At 43.3% G+C, this 15,850-nt stretch overlaps 1 protein-coding gene across 4 annotated transcripts; it reads left to right on the top strand.

The window, feature by feature from the left end:
• Positions 1-6,108: 6,108 nt before the first annotated feature.
• On the top strand, positions 6,109-14,771 carry LOC142892333 (major histocompatibility complex class I-related protein 1-like). 4 transcript variants are annotated; one of them, XM_076032418.1, is made up of 8 exons: positions 6,109-6,261; positions 8,866-9,132; positions 11,744-12,022; positions 12,260-12,559; positions 12,868-12,978; positions 13,567-13,581; positions 14,258-14,340; positions 14,452-14,771. In XM_076032418.1, the coding sequence occupies exons 1-8, from the start codon at positions 6,216-6,218 to the stop codon at positions 14,464-14,466; spliced, it is 1,116 nt and encodes a 371-aa protein (XP_075888533.1). In that variant the 5' UTR covers positions 6,109-6,215; the 3' UTR covers positions 14,467-14,771. The 4 variants fall into 4 exon arrangements, with proteins under 4 accessions (XP_075888533.1, XP_075888535.1, XP_075888537.1 ...); XM_076032421.1 differs by lacking the exon at positions 6,109-6,261 and adding an exon at positions 8,667-8,686; XM_076032420.1 differs by lacking the exon at positions 13,567-13,581.
• Positions 14,772-15,850: the final 1,079 nt, after the last annotated feature.

The following is a 15,850-nucleotide window of genomic DNA, read 5'->3' as shown; positions in this document are numbered from 1 at the left end:
TTTTTATTTTTATTAGTGTCACCTCATCTAAACCCCCCCCCCCCTTTACTGAATTATCCAACTTGATAAGTGTTTTGTGTTTGGCCATTTTTTATTTGAATACGTTCATCCTGACGTAGCCCGTCGTCTCCTTCACTAAAACATCCATACTTTGTAAATACGCCGGTTTTTGGCCCCACTGGTAGTTACGGTGTTGCCTATATTTTCCTTCCACTTTGCGAATCGCATTCGAATGTTACGGTAAAGCGGCCGAATTTTGTGGGTCGTCGTAAAGCTCGTGAGCGAGTGCAAGTTGGAGAAAGTCAATGGCCGCCGGCGTCGGTTTCTGAAACAACTCCACCGAGTGGACAGCTGCCCCGCTTCCCATCACCGTCTCACTCTTCCCACATCCTCCTCTGCACCCGCCTCGCGTTGCCATGACAATCATCATCATCCTCGACATCATCATCATTGGTCGGAAACGCAGAGTGTTGCCATGACGGCGAGTTCAAGGGATGGGGAAACAAAAATGGAAAAAAAAAAAAGGAAAAGAAAAGAAAGGTGCAAAGATGTAGGAAGTGGTAGGGGCAGGTCTGATTTGATGCAGTGCAACATTTCAAAAAGGCCCACCGAGGGATTTTGGAGCGGCGCTGCTTTAAAAGCGTCAGGCTCCTACAATTCCCACAATGCAGCTCGGTCACACCTTTAACGACACCATTTGTGCCTGGCGCACGTCCCGGAGGGAAACAAAAGGTTTCGGTGATGCATTCAAGGTCGGATTTGCTTTGCGAGTGTCCCTTCCGCATTCCTTAAAGTTAACCTCACGCGTTGGATTGGCTGAATCGTGACCCCCAGATGTCCCACGAAGGTCAAAGAGTGAAAAGACCTCCACAGTCCCGCAGCAGTCGCACTCCATCCGTAATTGAAAATAATTGTGGTGTTTAAATGATGGATACATAGAGATTATACTGTATATGACTATTTGCAAAAAAAAAGAAAAAAAGAAATGTATTTATGATGTATGTCATGCTGAAGACTATTTTTCAACGAAAAGCAGATCTAAAGTGAGTGTTGAATCACTTTGCTTCTCCATGCTTAAGTGGTGCGAGCTAATGAATCATTGTAGGATACCATGTTGGGATATTTCCAGGGTGTGTGTGTGTGTGTGTGTGTGTGTGTGTGTGTGTGTGTGTGTGTGTGTGTGTGTGTGTGTGTGTGTGTGTTTGGTGACATGTATAATACAAGCTATTCCTGTTGTTCTGTTTTTATTATCTTTTTTTTTTTCTATTGTTTTTGTATGATTTTAGATGCAATGTTGTTTTGGTTTTCATTTGAAACATGTGCCTTGCTTTGTGATTTTGGTCTGAACTACAATACAGTAGATAAATATGTACATTGTATTGGGGATGTGTCTCTCGTTCTGTTGGGCTCGATAAGATTTGATATGCTGACCCCCTCTCTGGCATCATGCAAGGTTAGAAATACACTGTCATCAGCGTAAATAAAGAACAACAAACACACACATACACACACACGCACACAAACGCAAGGGATCCCATTTTATATTGTGGTGTGTATTTGTAGTTTTCAATCAGTGCTGGACAAAAGCAAAGTTTGTGGTCTAGATATCGACACATTTAAAGGGGTCCTATTATGAAAAGTGACTCTTTCAGCTATTGGACGTGTCTTTAGTCCAATAGCTGAAAATGTGCACATTTCTAAATGGGCTGGCTTTTTCAAGCTAATAATAATGACATGGTAATGCCTCTGCAGACGGAGGCGACACCACATTCAAGCTAGTAGCCGTCTGCAAACGCATGCTAACGCTAAAGTGGCTGGCCAATCACAAGGGACTGAGCTGTTCCAAGGCGAGGAGTCATGGGTGGAGCAGGTAGGAGAGGGGTTGAGAGGAGAGAACCCAAACAGCCTCCTGAGGCCGAGTGACAGAAAAGGATTGTACATCTCAAACTAGGAGTTTTGTTTTTTTAACGAAATATACCTGAAAGAAGTAACGCTACCAAAATGTATTTATTAAATCTGGAAATGATCATAACAGGACCCCTTTAATTCTGAAATGTCTAAAATATGAATTCACATGTTGAAATCACAGGAATTGGATTTTGTTGATTTTATGTGAAGCATGCTTTGTCCTCTCCCGTTTCTACTTTTAGAAGTGAGGTCCGTTAAGCGTCTGTATTTTTTTTGTTTGTTTGTTTGTTTTTTTGCTGCAATTTTTTAATCAAATAAGCAATGACATGGCACATAAATTTTTTTTTAAAAGTCCCAAATTATGCAGAACTCACTTTACCAAAGTTTTCTCACAGTGACACGTCTCTAGCCTGCTCCTATCATCCTTTGTGTCTTTTCACTCGCTCTTCTTTTCAGAAAACTCACCGTCCCCAAAATTCAACCCCTGGTGATGTCACAAGGACGAGTATTACCTCGCTGATCTTTCACACAATACTGACAGCTCTCAGGCTCAGCCCTTTGACACCACGTGGCTAAATATGGATTCATTCTTCCAGTTTCACAACAGACCTCAAGTGAAACCAATGTCACAACCAGTTCCCATAAATCTTTATAGTGGCTGGCGGGGCCTCTGATTGGATTCTCTCCTGTATATTCAAAGTTTAACCTTTAAATTCCGACCACGTTTTACAAGTTGGCCCCTTTTGAGGGGCCATTGTGTACAATTTAGTAGCATCCAATAGTTATAAAAGACTGTTTCCTGGTGCCCCACTTCATCACAGCTGTGTAAAATCTTGAAACTCCCCGTAGATCCATGTTCTGATCAGTGTACCCAATCTTAATGCATAAATACAAATGCGCATTACTGGTAAATGAAAACACAACAGTTAAGAATTTGTAGTGGCTTCAAGTGTTTTATCGTTTCAGTGTAAAAGATCCCTTTAATTGTTACACAGTGGGCCTTTGAAATTTCAAGTTGCATTTGGGGAACACGCCTATCGGTGAGACTTTCAATGGGGAGGGGGGGACTATGAACACAACTTAGCTTATGTTAAATTTTTATCAAGTGCTTGTGATGGTTGTTGCACCTCTTACCATGCTTGACAAATTAGAAAATCTGTTTGAATGTTTTTGATGTGCGAAGGAAAACTGTTCCTACAATGTTCTGCTACCTGATTTTTCTATGAATCTACCATGGGTTTTTATTTGTCCAGTGCAGAGCAGCCTTCCCCCGATCGATCGTCGGTCGAGGCCGATGAGTCGCTGGTCATCACACGTCCTGCGTCTTGCTACAAGCGGCACACATTGACCACCGTGCGATGACCTAGATACTCGGCCCCGTTGTCTCGAAGGCAACGTGTCCCCTTGTTTTACCCTGCTTTACTCTGCTGGTCTCATTTTGGTCATTTATCATGTCGTCGGATTTACACGAAGGTGTGTTTGGGCGAAAGGGGGTTGAGCTGTAAAGCTGAAATGGATGGGGGTGGGGTGGGGGCACAGACGGTCAAACATGTCGTGGAGCAAAAATACCGTTCATTTTTTTTCTTTTAAACAAAAGAAAATGTGGAGCCGTTTCGTTTCTTTCTGCCTGATGCCGGACTGGCGTCTTCTCTGCGCCGCTGCAGCGACTGTCTCTGAATACTTGAGAAGGCCACGAGTGTGCTACGTGTCGCTCTGCTATTGACTGTATGAAACGTGTGACTGTGTGTGTGCGTGCGTGCGTGTGTTTGTGTGTGCGCACGCAAGGGTTGTAGTGACTGAAAAGTGGTGTGCTTGCAGTGACTGCATCTTATGGCCATCTGCTCTGAATAAATAAATGTTCTATACAAACTGCACGTCTCGAGCGTCCGCGCTTTCTCATGTAAACTGTGTGGTATTTGAACGGTCACCTCTAGAGGGCAGCACAGAACATTATTCTCAGACTAAGGGCAATCTAAACCCAATGAGGTGTATTTGTTTTTGTCAATTTTAGCCAACAGTGAAATTATGAAAAACACCTTGTTTCATTTAATGTTTCAAAAGCTACAAAATACAAGTGATCATCTACACCAGGGGTGTCAAACTCATTTTGGTTCACGGGCCACATAGAGGAAAATCTATTCCCAAGCGGGCCGCACCGGTAAAATCATGGTATGGTGATAATAACGGAAAAACAACAACAACTTCCAGTTGCTTTCTTTGTTTTACTTTGTCCGTGTTCTTTGAGGACTCTGCAAACTGCATCAGTGTTGCCAACTCCTCAGTAAGGAAAGTCGCTATTGGCGGTCCTGAAAGTCGCTAGAAGTCGCCAAATGACGTCATTGTCTAATTTGCATAATTGACAATTTGCACTTGATCGCAACGTAACAACACCAGGAAAAGTCGCTAGAGTTGTCGCTAGTCGCTTTTGACAAAAAAAGTTGCTATGGAGAGAATAGCGACTTTTTGGGGGAGAAAGTAGCCAAGTTGGCAACACTGCTCTGCATCAGCTTTGTCTGTTTCGACAGAGACGTTCTGGGGCAATGAGGGTAGCCAATAGACGTTCTGAGGCAATGAGGGTAGCCAATAGGAGACGTTTTGGGGCAATGAGGGTAGCCAATAGGAGACGTGAGTGGATGTACTTGTGCCGATTTGCTCAGCCCCAGTATAGAGTTTGTTTGCGAAGCAGAAACGATATTGCGACACCAAGTGGACACATTTGGAACGGCACTTTCCTACACTGATAAATTGCAGTTTTTATATTTTGCAAAATCATCTCGCGGACCAGAAGAAAACAGTTTGCAGGCCTGATCCGGCCCGCGGGCCGTATGTTTGACACCCCTGATCTACACTATCCCAACTCTGGTTAGCCATTTTTACATACACCTGTTATCCTGTTATTCCGATTGGATGCCAAGAGATGAATGAAACATCTAAGAATATAGCCCCCCCCCTCTCCAATAAGTTCTCTGTCAAGTACTACATGGCCAACATGGGCGCTGCCATAATCCATGCCGGAAGCTAGTTAATCTAGCTAGCTAGCTTTTCTAAAACAAACAAACAAACAAACAAAAAAGCCTACATCTTGTCTTGGGTCCCTCTCGGGTGTATGGCGGCGCTGTAGTCGGCATGGACACCAAATAAGCAATACATTACACAAAGAAGGAACTTCCGGCATGGATTGGATGTATGGCGGCGCCCATGCCGGCCTCTTGAATAAGGTCATTCAAATACAGGTACTACCCGAAAAATTTGACTATCAAGTAAAAGTTGTTTCATTTTGGCCTTTTAACATAACACAAATTGACATCTCAAGCAGTTCCTTGTTGTAACTTTGCTGATTAAGATTTTCAGCTTATTAAAACCACAAACCCACAAACTCAGAAAATTATTATAAAATTTGAGGGGTTTTTTTTAAGCTGCAAGACCTGATCAGCAAAATCCAAAGAAATAAAAACTTGGAATATATTGATTTGCAAATATCTGAAGCTCTATTGGCGATACCTTTTTCTGGGGTACCCCGTTAACACCTTCAACTAACATGAAACATGCTCCAAATGAATGGTAACGTTATCTTAAAAAATTCTGGATACAATACTAAATCTAGAGTCGCCTTGAGCTACCAGAACTGTTAGGGAATTGTGTGTTTTCACAGGAAGAACTAACTGGCGGACCAGCATCTTGGTCTACTACTATAGGCATCAGGCCAATTAGTACTGCAACCCGTATTGCGGATTTAATGTCATCATTTGGGTCATATTGGCTGAATATTGAACAGCATACGGCCACAGTTAAGGAGGCTTTAAAAAAACAAAAAAACAAAAGTAGACTTACATTCTGTCCAGAATTGAGCGACGTTAAGTATGTACAAGCACGCCGCTGAAGTTGGCGCCACATTCGCCGCGGTGCTTCTAGGGTTTCGATTCTGCCTTAAATAAATAAATAAATAAATAAATCCGCAATTTGACCGCTAGATGGCTGTGCAGAACCTTCCCCTGAGTTTCACTTTCTTCTGCAAACCTGTTTCATCCCAATCTGCCAAATTATACCTGCTTTCTTAGTGGGCGATTAAAACGCACAAGCACTTCTTTTTTTTCTTTTTTTTTTTTACTGAGCGGTATAAAGCACAGACATAGAGTAGGACGACCGGTCTAAGATGGCGGCCGTATTTCTTGCTGCGCAGCGCGCCAGGCGGCGTCTAGCCTTTATTATGTCTATGGTATAAAGCGCAGCCCTGTGTCGCAGGAAAGTCAGTCAACGCTGCCCTGGCGGCGACGCAACAGACACTCTTTGACTTTGACTCGTTCAAAATGAAACTTATTGTCCTGCTCTTCCTCTGCCATTGTGCCTCCGCTGGTAAGTAACACAAACCTCTTCATCCACCGGCAGCTTTGAATACATTTTGGCATTTAGAGACGTCATGTCGCTCTAAAGCGAAAGTGCGCAGGAAAAAAAAATGTTATCACTATTGGAACAAATAATTTAACTTTACGAGCGTAGTTCAGCTCTAGTATGGTGTCTTTATTCCTGTTTTGCCTTTTCTCGGAGGATTTTTCATTCAAATTAAGCCTCTGTTCCACTAAGAGCAATCGGCATTGAGTTCCGTGTCCACGCACCAAACCCAGCGGGGTGTCGCCCCCTCCGCTTTCACCGCTGCGTGTCTGCTGACTTCGTCGCGCAGAAGTTCTACAGAATTCAAGAGTCCGGCGGTGGCCAGTGTTGGTCAGTTGTTGGTCACTTTTGGCTGGAGTGGAACGATGACGTCGTTCACGCCAGACTTGACGCGGCGCGCACCTGCGCGGCCGCTTCCCGCCGTGCAGCGATTGTTTCGGCGACTGGTCCACTATGTGCGCGAGCAGCGGGCGAAACGGCCAGAAGACAATGAACAATTATCGAGCGCTGATGGAACGTGATCGAAAACTTTTGCAACAGTGCTTGATATACGCCGCGACTGGCGCGATATTATGATTCAGCGCACGTTACGCTCAACGTCACCCCGTGCGGCAGGTACAAAAGGTGGCGTTGTCCCTGGTTCACATCTTTTCCACCCCAAGCCGATTAGTGCGGAGCCGATCGGAACCGATTTTGACCCGGGTCGTGTGACCCGTTTTGTCGCGCGATAGCGCGGCTCGGTGAGCGGAATCCACCGCCGCCAAATGCCGATTATTTTCAGAAAACCCCACGTTTTTTGGGCAGTGGACTTGGGGCTTTAGTGTCTTATTAGTTTTATGTTGTTAAATATAAATCATCCATCCGTCTGATTGAAACAGTCATTCCCCAAAGACCTGGTCGAGGTTTTATTTTGGTCACGTTAAACTAAAAAAATAATAATAATAATAACAGCAACCCAACCATGTTCATGATATAAGATGGTTCTCCGTGCCTTTCTCGGCTTTGAATTGGTGGTAAGTTGAAGTACAAAAAAAAATTGTAGTTTTGTGTGGGAGGCACCAAAAAAATAAATCGGTATTTGCACCCTCAGGGCGAAGCCCCTGATCTCCTAGAATCCTAGATCCGCCACACTTAAAAACAAAACTGTCCGCTCTGATAAAAGACGTGGAGATCTCAAACTTTTTTTTATACTGAACTTTAATTTTGTTCTAATACTTACTGTTATGATAGACAAATATGAAACTCTAATGTAAATCCAGTACTGCTAATATGCAAATGCACACTGCTGAAATGCACTTTGAACAGGTTTGCTGAGTCTAAAGGAAATACAGTTTGTAAGGCATGTTAAAGAACTGTAATACATGCACCTCTTTTCAATAAGACATGAAACATGACAACTGGTTTGCTTAATTTTCAAAAAAAAATGACAGGGAAAACAGATGGAAATGTTAATTTTAAGAAGGAATTGGTTATTTACATGAAAATGTAAATGTAAAACTTTTTAAGATAATTCGCAATGGTTTGTGATTGGTAAAATATTCTCTGGAAACACATAGTTTGGGACCTTTAAAGTGCACCTGTCTATTTAGAAGAACAGAATCTGTCAAATCAGCTTTTAGGTTTACAATTTTATACTTATTGTTTTATATCGGACGTAGTGGCATCAACAACCAAAAAAATAATAATAAAATAAAACTACACATAAATATTGAAATACCTCAAAATTGAAGCCTTGAAAAGTCGACAGGCTTTTGTCAGGACCATGGGGCACACAATTGAAAATCTGAACTGTCCCAGCAAAACAGAGGTCACCTAATGCTATGACATCATCGTTGGAAAAAAAACAAACAAACTAGCGATCAGCGTTTACACAAAGATTTCCCACTCTGTGACTTTTCAGTGACTTTTCCCAGATTATTCTGTTTTCTGGTGTTTAATCATCTCATCAGTAGGGATGAAAAAATACAATATTATCTTGATTTGTTGGGTCACTGATACAATATTTTCTGATTTCACAAACTTTCAGGATTTTGTGCTAATGAATTTTTTCAAGATTTTTAAACACAGTGTGCAGCTTTGGTTTTGACTTTCAGTTCAAACAAACTCGTCACAGTCGCTCAAAGTGGCTCTTGTGTGTTTGATGGAGAGAAGTGGGAGGAGCCAAGCTGGTAGGTGGGGTCTTTCTTGCATGGCTCCTCCCACACGTGTCAATCATAAAGACTTTGACTGCAGAAGAACTCTCAGTTGTCAAAACTCCAAAACTCAGCAAGAAAAAAAAACAACAATTTTATTTTTTGATTTCTGATTGGCTGTGACGTTTCAAGCTGGAGTCTCAGTTGCCAGTGAAGCGTTGTGAAGGAGAAGCAACTCAGTGAAGTGGAAGCTAAAGGTGAGCAGCAGTGAAAGTGGAGATGACTGACAATGGATTTAGCGTCACAAAATCACAAATATTGAGTTCAAACATTTTCAAGAAGCTGAAGGTCTCGTGCTACTCCCTCATTGGGTGAGTTGAAAAATTACACTATTGTGTGTTTTTTTAATGCTCTCTCTCTCTCTCTCCCTCTCCAGTGAGGCACTCCCTCCACCTTTTCTACACTGTATCTTCTGGAGTCCCAAACTTACCAGACTTTGTGATTGTTGGGATGGTTGATGATATTCAGACTATCTACTACGACAGTAACACTGAGAAATTGGAACACAAACAGGACTATATAAAGAAAGACACAGCAGATGATCCTCAGCACTGGGAGAGTCAGAGTCAGAGGGCCCAGGCTGCCCAGGAGTGGTTTAAACCCAACATGGAGATTTTGATGTATCGCCTCAACCAAACTGGAGGTTTGTTTCGGTTTCTCTTTCTTGTGATGAAATATCTTCAACACACTGAAACACAGCCACTCTTCACCTTTCAGTGGATTTGATGAACATTGATGACGTGAATTTGTTTCTAATTCATCGGTGGTGGAAGAAAAATGAGCCTCAGGCTGAAAGTCAGGGGGAGGTTCCAGGTGAGATGAGATGATGTGTTCGGTCCTCACACATTCCCAGGACTCTTGACTGGTCAAGTGTTTTGGCTGTGGTCAAGAGGGACATGTTGTCAAGAGTGGTGCTGGGCCTAAGAGAGCAGTTTGAGGCGGTCCAGAGTAAATGATGGTGAGGATAATGGTGAGGCCAGAGGTGGACAGCAAACAGGTGAAGTGGCTGCGGGAGGCACAAGCAGAGGAGGCAGTGAGGAAGGTCAAACAGGTCAAGTGTGGATCGTTTATGTCCATTATGTCTTCTTTCCTCATAGTTTCCATTTTTCCTTTTGGACATGTTTGGGTGGAAGTACTTCCGCCCAAACATGGCAAGGTAAGAAAGAAAAACCCTTGTCTTTCAAAAGGAAAAATGGAAACTTGGTCAAGTGTGGGCTGAATAGGCTGCCACTCAAACTAGTCAAGATCACAATGTGAGCAGCCAAGGTCAGCAGCATGAAGGGAGTTAAAGTGGTGGAGGATTTTCCTACTTGGAGCTTTTTCACACATTTCACATGAGGAATCAAGTGGAACAGAGCAGGAGATCTTTGCACAGAAACAAGTGGATAGTGAGGAAGGAAGAGGCTCCAACTTTCTCTTTCCTCACATCAGCTTCAGTGAGAGTTGACCTGAGAGTCTCCACACTGAGTGGAAGCAGAGCCAGATATGTGAGGCTTGTTTGAAGAGTGTTAATGCAACATCAGTGATGGTGTGAATGAGTAGGGGGAGAGTATGGGGGGTGAGAGCTCCTCTCCTCTAGAAGCCTCCTAACAGAGTGCGATGTGGTGCAGGAAGTAGAACAGGGCCGACTGATGGTCACAGCAAAGTGTGCAGTCTGAGTTTCTGGATGGAGTCAGTGACTCTGGAGTCAGCGGGAGTCTTTGGATGTTCAGGAGGTGATTTGAAGTGCACACACGAGCATCATGTGGACACATAGCAGCCTCACTTGACTTGCACACATGAGGTGAACACAGTTGAAGTGATGTGTGGAGAGAAAGCCCTGATCAGAGCAGACTCGAGACTTTTCTTTGTGTGGGCAGATTGGATTGATTTGACTGCTTTCAAGAGCATTTCCACAAGTGCAACATGGCAGCTGTAGGCTCCTCACCCACGTTCTGTGGTGTCTTGGGAGTGTTTTCATTCCGCACACTGGCCCTTGAACCTTTTGGAAAGGTGTTGAAAGTGAGCCAACAGCCAGTGGTGGATTGTGCTACAGTGGAAATGAAGCAGCCTTGTCAGCAGGATCTTCTCAGTGTCTCTGCTGACATCAAATCTATCAGAGATCTAGAGGTGAAATAGTGTAAGCACAACGTTGCTGTTGCAGAGTCCAACAGGAAATGGAGGCTGTGCTGAAGTTTCCAACGAAGAGCCTGATTGGCCAACCAGAGAGAGAGAGGAGAGCGAGAGGCTGTCAAGCAATGAGAAGGTTGTTTTTTCCCAGAATGCACCTTTCAACAGGAGGTCAGCTGATGGGAGTCCTGGCTGGAAACAGACTTGTTGTTTCTGCTCAGTGTCTCTTCTGTCCACAAGCACAAAGTCTTTTCCTCAAATGTCACCAAGTCTGGTGTGAAAGCACTTTTGCTTTGGTGCAGCTTGGAAAGGAGAGAACATGTGAAAAAGTGTCAGGTGTGAACATTTGTGGTGCAAGAAACCAAAGTGCATCTCCAGCAGCAGGAACCATCAGGTGGACAATGTTGCTGCGAGGGACTGAGCTCCATGTTTGTTTCTCAGCTCAAGTTCAGAGTCCCAGTTGATTTTCCTCTTGATTCTCTCCTGAATGATGTTGGAGACTTTGTGCCTCACTGGTGGTTCACTGATGCCGTGGGGCTGTTGAAGGGACGTTGGTTCTCAATCTTTTTGCCATCAAGTTGAGCAGGGAGGCGACACAGTGGCGCAGTGGTTAGCGCTGCCGCCTCACAGCAAGAAGGTCATGGGTTCGATTCCGGGGCCTGGACCTGGGACCTTTCTGTGTGGAGTTTGCATGTTCTCCCTGTGTCTGCGTGGGTTCTCTCCAGGTTCTCCGGCTTCCTCCCACCGTCCAAAAACATGCAAGTGAGGTCAATTGAACACTCTAAATTGTCCGTAGGTGTGCATGTGAGTGTGAATGGTTATCTGTCTCTATGTGGCCCTGCGATGAACTGGCGACTTGACCAGGGTGTCACCCTGCCTTCGCCCTAAGACAGCTGGGATAGGCTCCAGCAGACCCCCGTGACCCTGAATAGGAATAAGCGGGTATAGAAGATGAATGAATGAATGAATGAAGTTGAGCAGGGAGCTTTTTGTGGGAGGATATTTTTTTCTACGGCTGTTTGAGATGTTTTTTTAAACGTTGAAACTGTTTTTATTGACATGAAAATCAATTTTTAAAAAAACTAATTCTCCCTCTATGTCTCTCTTTCTCTGTCTCTGTCTCTGTCTCTCTCTGTGTCTCTCAGGTGTCCATATTTACCAGAATATGTACGGCTGTGAGTGGGATGATGAGACTGGAGAGGTTAATAGTTTTGAGCAGCATGGTTTTGATGGAGAAGACTTCATATCATTTGACGTGAAGACAGGGACGTGGATCGCTCCGAGACAGCAGGCTGTCATCACCAAACACAACTGGAATAACAATGAAATTTTCATAGCATTTTTGAAAAACTATTTCACCCATGAGTGCCTTGACTATTTGAAGAAGTACTTGGAACTTGGGAGGAGCTCTCTGCTGAGAACTGGTAGAGTCACATGACCTGATGCTGCCGATTGGCCTGATCAGCTGATGTCTCTCTCTCTCTCTCTCTCTCTCTCCCTCTCCTCCTCTGTCTCGTCTCTCTCGTCCTCTCCTCTTCCTCCTGCCTCTCTCTTCTCTCAGCTGCACTCCAGTCGTCTTCGTGTGCAGTCAAACACATTATGATGAAGGGGACTGAAGATTGGTAGTGACCCTGTGAATTGTCCTTGTCTTCACTGTCCAGAGCTCCCCTCAGTGTCTTTCCTCCAGAAGACTCCGTCCTCTCCAGTCAGCTGCCACGCTACAGGTTTCTACCCTGGCACAGCTGCACTCATGTGGACCAAAGACGGGGTGGAGCTCCATGAGGAGGTGCAGCATGGAGAGATCCTCCCCAACCAGGACGGAACCTTCCAGTTGAGTGCTGAGCTCAACCTTGAATCAGCCCAACCTGAAGAGTGGAGGAGGTACCAGTGTGTGTTTCAGCTAGCTGGTGGGAAGAACATGGCCAGCACACTGGACAAAACCAAGATCCTGACCAACTGGGGTAAGGCTGGGAATCCTGGTGGTGAAGATGGTAATCAGTTATGAGCAGTTGGTGTGTTTCGATGTGTCTCTGTCTTTTATTTAGTCTTTGTGAGAGTCAGAATAATGTTTAACTGAAGCAGATGTTCATCTTGGGAAGCTGATGATGTCATCAGCTCATTGAGTTTTTCATTTGATATTTGGTTCTGATATATGAGGCAGAGATGGATGATAGTATTGAGACCAGTGGATGTGAATGAGAACAAACACAATCAGAGTATTTGAGCAAAATGTGCTGATTGTTTTATTTTGTTGTTTTGTCATCACCAGAAAATCCACCTGACCAGAATGTCATCATCATCATCATCGCTGTAGTGTGTGTGCTGCTGTTCACTGTCGCCCTCATTGTTGGTGCAGTATGCCTTTATAAAAAGATGAATGGTGGGTGAACAAGAGACTTTTCCACACTGTAGTTTAATTTTAGACATTGACTCTGTGCTTGTCATCAAAATGTAGCAAATCTAAGATGAAATTCGTACGTTGATTGAATAAGAGAGTTGGTTGGAGGTGATGACCTGTCGTCCTCTCGTTAGTAAGTCAGTTAATTGGTCGACTTGCTCTCAAATGAACCGAAAGGATTGAATTGCTTTCTCTAAAAACTAGGACATCCATCTGTCTTCACAAGCCAATGGAGATTGGTGGTGCTGCTCTGAAGTTCCTGAATGAAAGAAAGTTTCTGATTAATAACTTTTACTGGTGGAGGTTGAACCACGTTCAACGTGTAGTCAATGTAGCAGTGTTTCCTTCAAGCACATGAGGCTAAAAAGTGGAGTGTGAACTTTATTCACCATTAAAGGTCCAAACAGCAGTGATGGACTCTGTCCTTCTGTGCTTGAAGGACAGAGTCCATCACTGCTGTGTCAATATGTTCTCAAGATGTGGCAGAGATGGATATATAGACAGCAGTAGAAAAGGTTTGCCAACCAGTCTGAAGAGCTTCTGATCAACAACATTCTGTTTGTGTTCCAGGTTGCCGTCAGCAAAGTAAGTCCAACCTTTTCTTCCTGTGTTTTGACATGTTGAAAGTGGTTGACACTGAGTCAGCACAATGAGTGAATGAATGATGAATGACTGATTCGCCTTTCAACATCCAGAATCAAAACTTGTTTCTACTCTGAGGATCTGTGATCAGTTCTAAACAGGAAAGTTCAGCCCAGTGGCTCACCTCCACTTCTTCATATCAGCTGCTGATTAGATGCTGCAAGTGAAGTGACACTGACTGAAGATTAATTAGTGACACTTTTGTTGTCTCAACAACAAAAAGACACAAAAATAACGTGTTTTTTTGGGTTTTTGTTTTTTTTTCAAATCCAACAACACGTAATTATACACATGTCCTGAGAATGGATGATTTCAAATCTGAGGAAGATGGATAAATCATTCAATTTGAAACTGATTATTTTCAGCATGAATTTATATAATTTTTATGATATCCATCCATGAGTGTCTTCACAGAGACATGACTGAAAGGTCAGAAATGATGTCAGTGGAGAAGCTTCAGGAGTCAGGGCCGTCCGTTCACCACGTGGTCACACAGACGCTAAAGAGTCAGGCCAAGCAGCGACATCAGAGCCACTGGTGTCCACTGAGAAGTGTCAAAGTGAAGCAGCAGCTGCTTGAAAGTCTCCACTTGTTGTTGTTGTTGTTGTTGTCTCCTCAGAGTCGGATTGCCCGTCTTCTTCCAGCAGCACTGATGTTGGATCTAAAGGAAGCCAAGGCACCAGCCAACCATTGATGATGGAGGTAAACAGTGGCTCTGCATCATCTCAACCTTTAACACCAGGGTCACACTGCAACACAACCAAATCAACTCAACTCAATCATCTGGTTAATGTTTGTGGTGTTTCTGCACAGGAGGCCAAGAGTTGAACAGCAGCCTGAGCTGCAGTCACTCTCTCAGAGGATCTCTGCATTCCAGACCCTTCTAAGAGGAAGCTCCAGCTGCGAAGGACCAGCGTCTCTTCTTTCAACTACAGCCAATCAAACTGACTCCATCTCCGACACTATCAACACATACCATCACACAGGGAGTCCAAATTATTTCCCCAGCGATGGACAAATTTGATCGTGTGAAAATGACAATAACTGTGTTTCTCAACCACTGTGTCGCAGCACACTAATGTACTGTGACAGATTATCAAATGTGTCGTGGGAAAATGCCCGATTTCACCCGATTGGTCCATATATTACTTATCCAACGCAAATAATGTGTCTTCGTACATCTATCTATGAAGGCAGCATGCAGTGACAGGCGAAACAATTAAATACTCTTCCACTAGATGGCAACAGGTAGTGAATTAACCTGTGCATCTACCACTTGCAGTAGTCTGCAGGTGGCCAGTGTTGTTTGTTTCGGGGGAAAGCTGTCCAGCAGCGCCATGGCCCTAACCCTTGGCAAACTTAAATGCCATGTCCAAACTAAACGGGCGGGAGCAGAGCTATTTCAGCTCCACAACATACTTATGTGAGCTCGGCTTTTCAAGGAATAAAGATTAAAAAAAAAAAAAGAGAGAGAGCGAGAGAGAGCGAGAGAGCAGTTGAAGGAGATCTTGCTGAGTTTCTCTTTTCAGTTCTTGCAAGAATATCAGCTTTGTGTTCAATCAAACAGGGCCAGATTTCACACCGAGTCAGTAAATTGAGATTACAGTTTCATTCTCTTTCATTTAATACGTTTATTGACCTATTTATTTGGTGGTGTGTGATTTTTTTTTTTTTTTCCATGGCTCAAAAATGGTTGAGAAACACTGATCTATAAGGCCATGCAGACAAGGCTTTTTGGGGGCAAAAAATAACAACAAAAAATGCTTCATTTAATTGTCTTATCAAAATAACTTTGGGTAAATTTCTGAAAACATGACCTGATGATCAATCATCAGTCAACTCTTGTTTCTTCTTGTCTTCCTGAGAGAATTGCTTCACGAGGACATGCTATCTATCGTTGTTGTTGTTGTGCAACTGTTAATGTTATAAATTATCATTATTGCTATTATTTTTTTACTTGTATATCATTTTGTCTTTTTCTATTTCTCCTACTTTATTAATGTAAGAAGGGTAGTCAAAATAAGCAAAGCCATCAGCCTACACCTTTTCGGTTGATGTATATTATTATAATTGTTTTATTTAATGTATAATGCATGTACAACATTGAAAACTGACAGAAATAAACTCACTGAACTAAACAATAAACTAAAGCAGTAAATCAATATAAAGTTCATAAAGAACAAGGAAACATGATACAGAGCACAACATTTTT

The sequence above is a fragment of the Nelusetta ayraudi genome, unplaced genomic scaffold (genome assembly GCF_046127955.1).
Source record: "Nelusetta ayraudi isolate G7.1 ecotype Tasmania unplaced genomic scaffold, CSIRO-AGI_Nayr_v1 ptg000034l, whole genome shotgun sequence".
In the NCBI taxonomy this organism is placed as follows: domain Eukaryota; kingdom Metazoa; phylum Chordata; class Actinopteri; order Tetraodontiformes; family Monacanthidae; genus Nelusetta; species Nelusetta ayraudi.
Note: the sequence above shows the minus strand (reverse complement) of the source record. Positions and strands in the feature narration are given on the sequence as shown.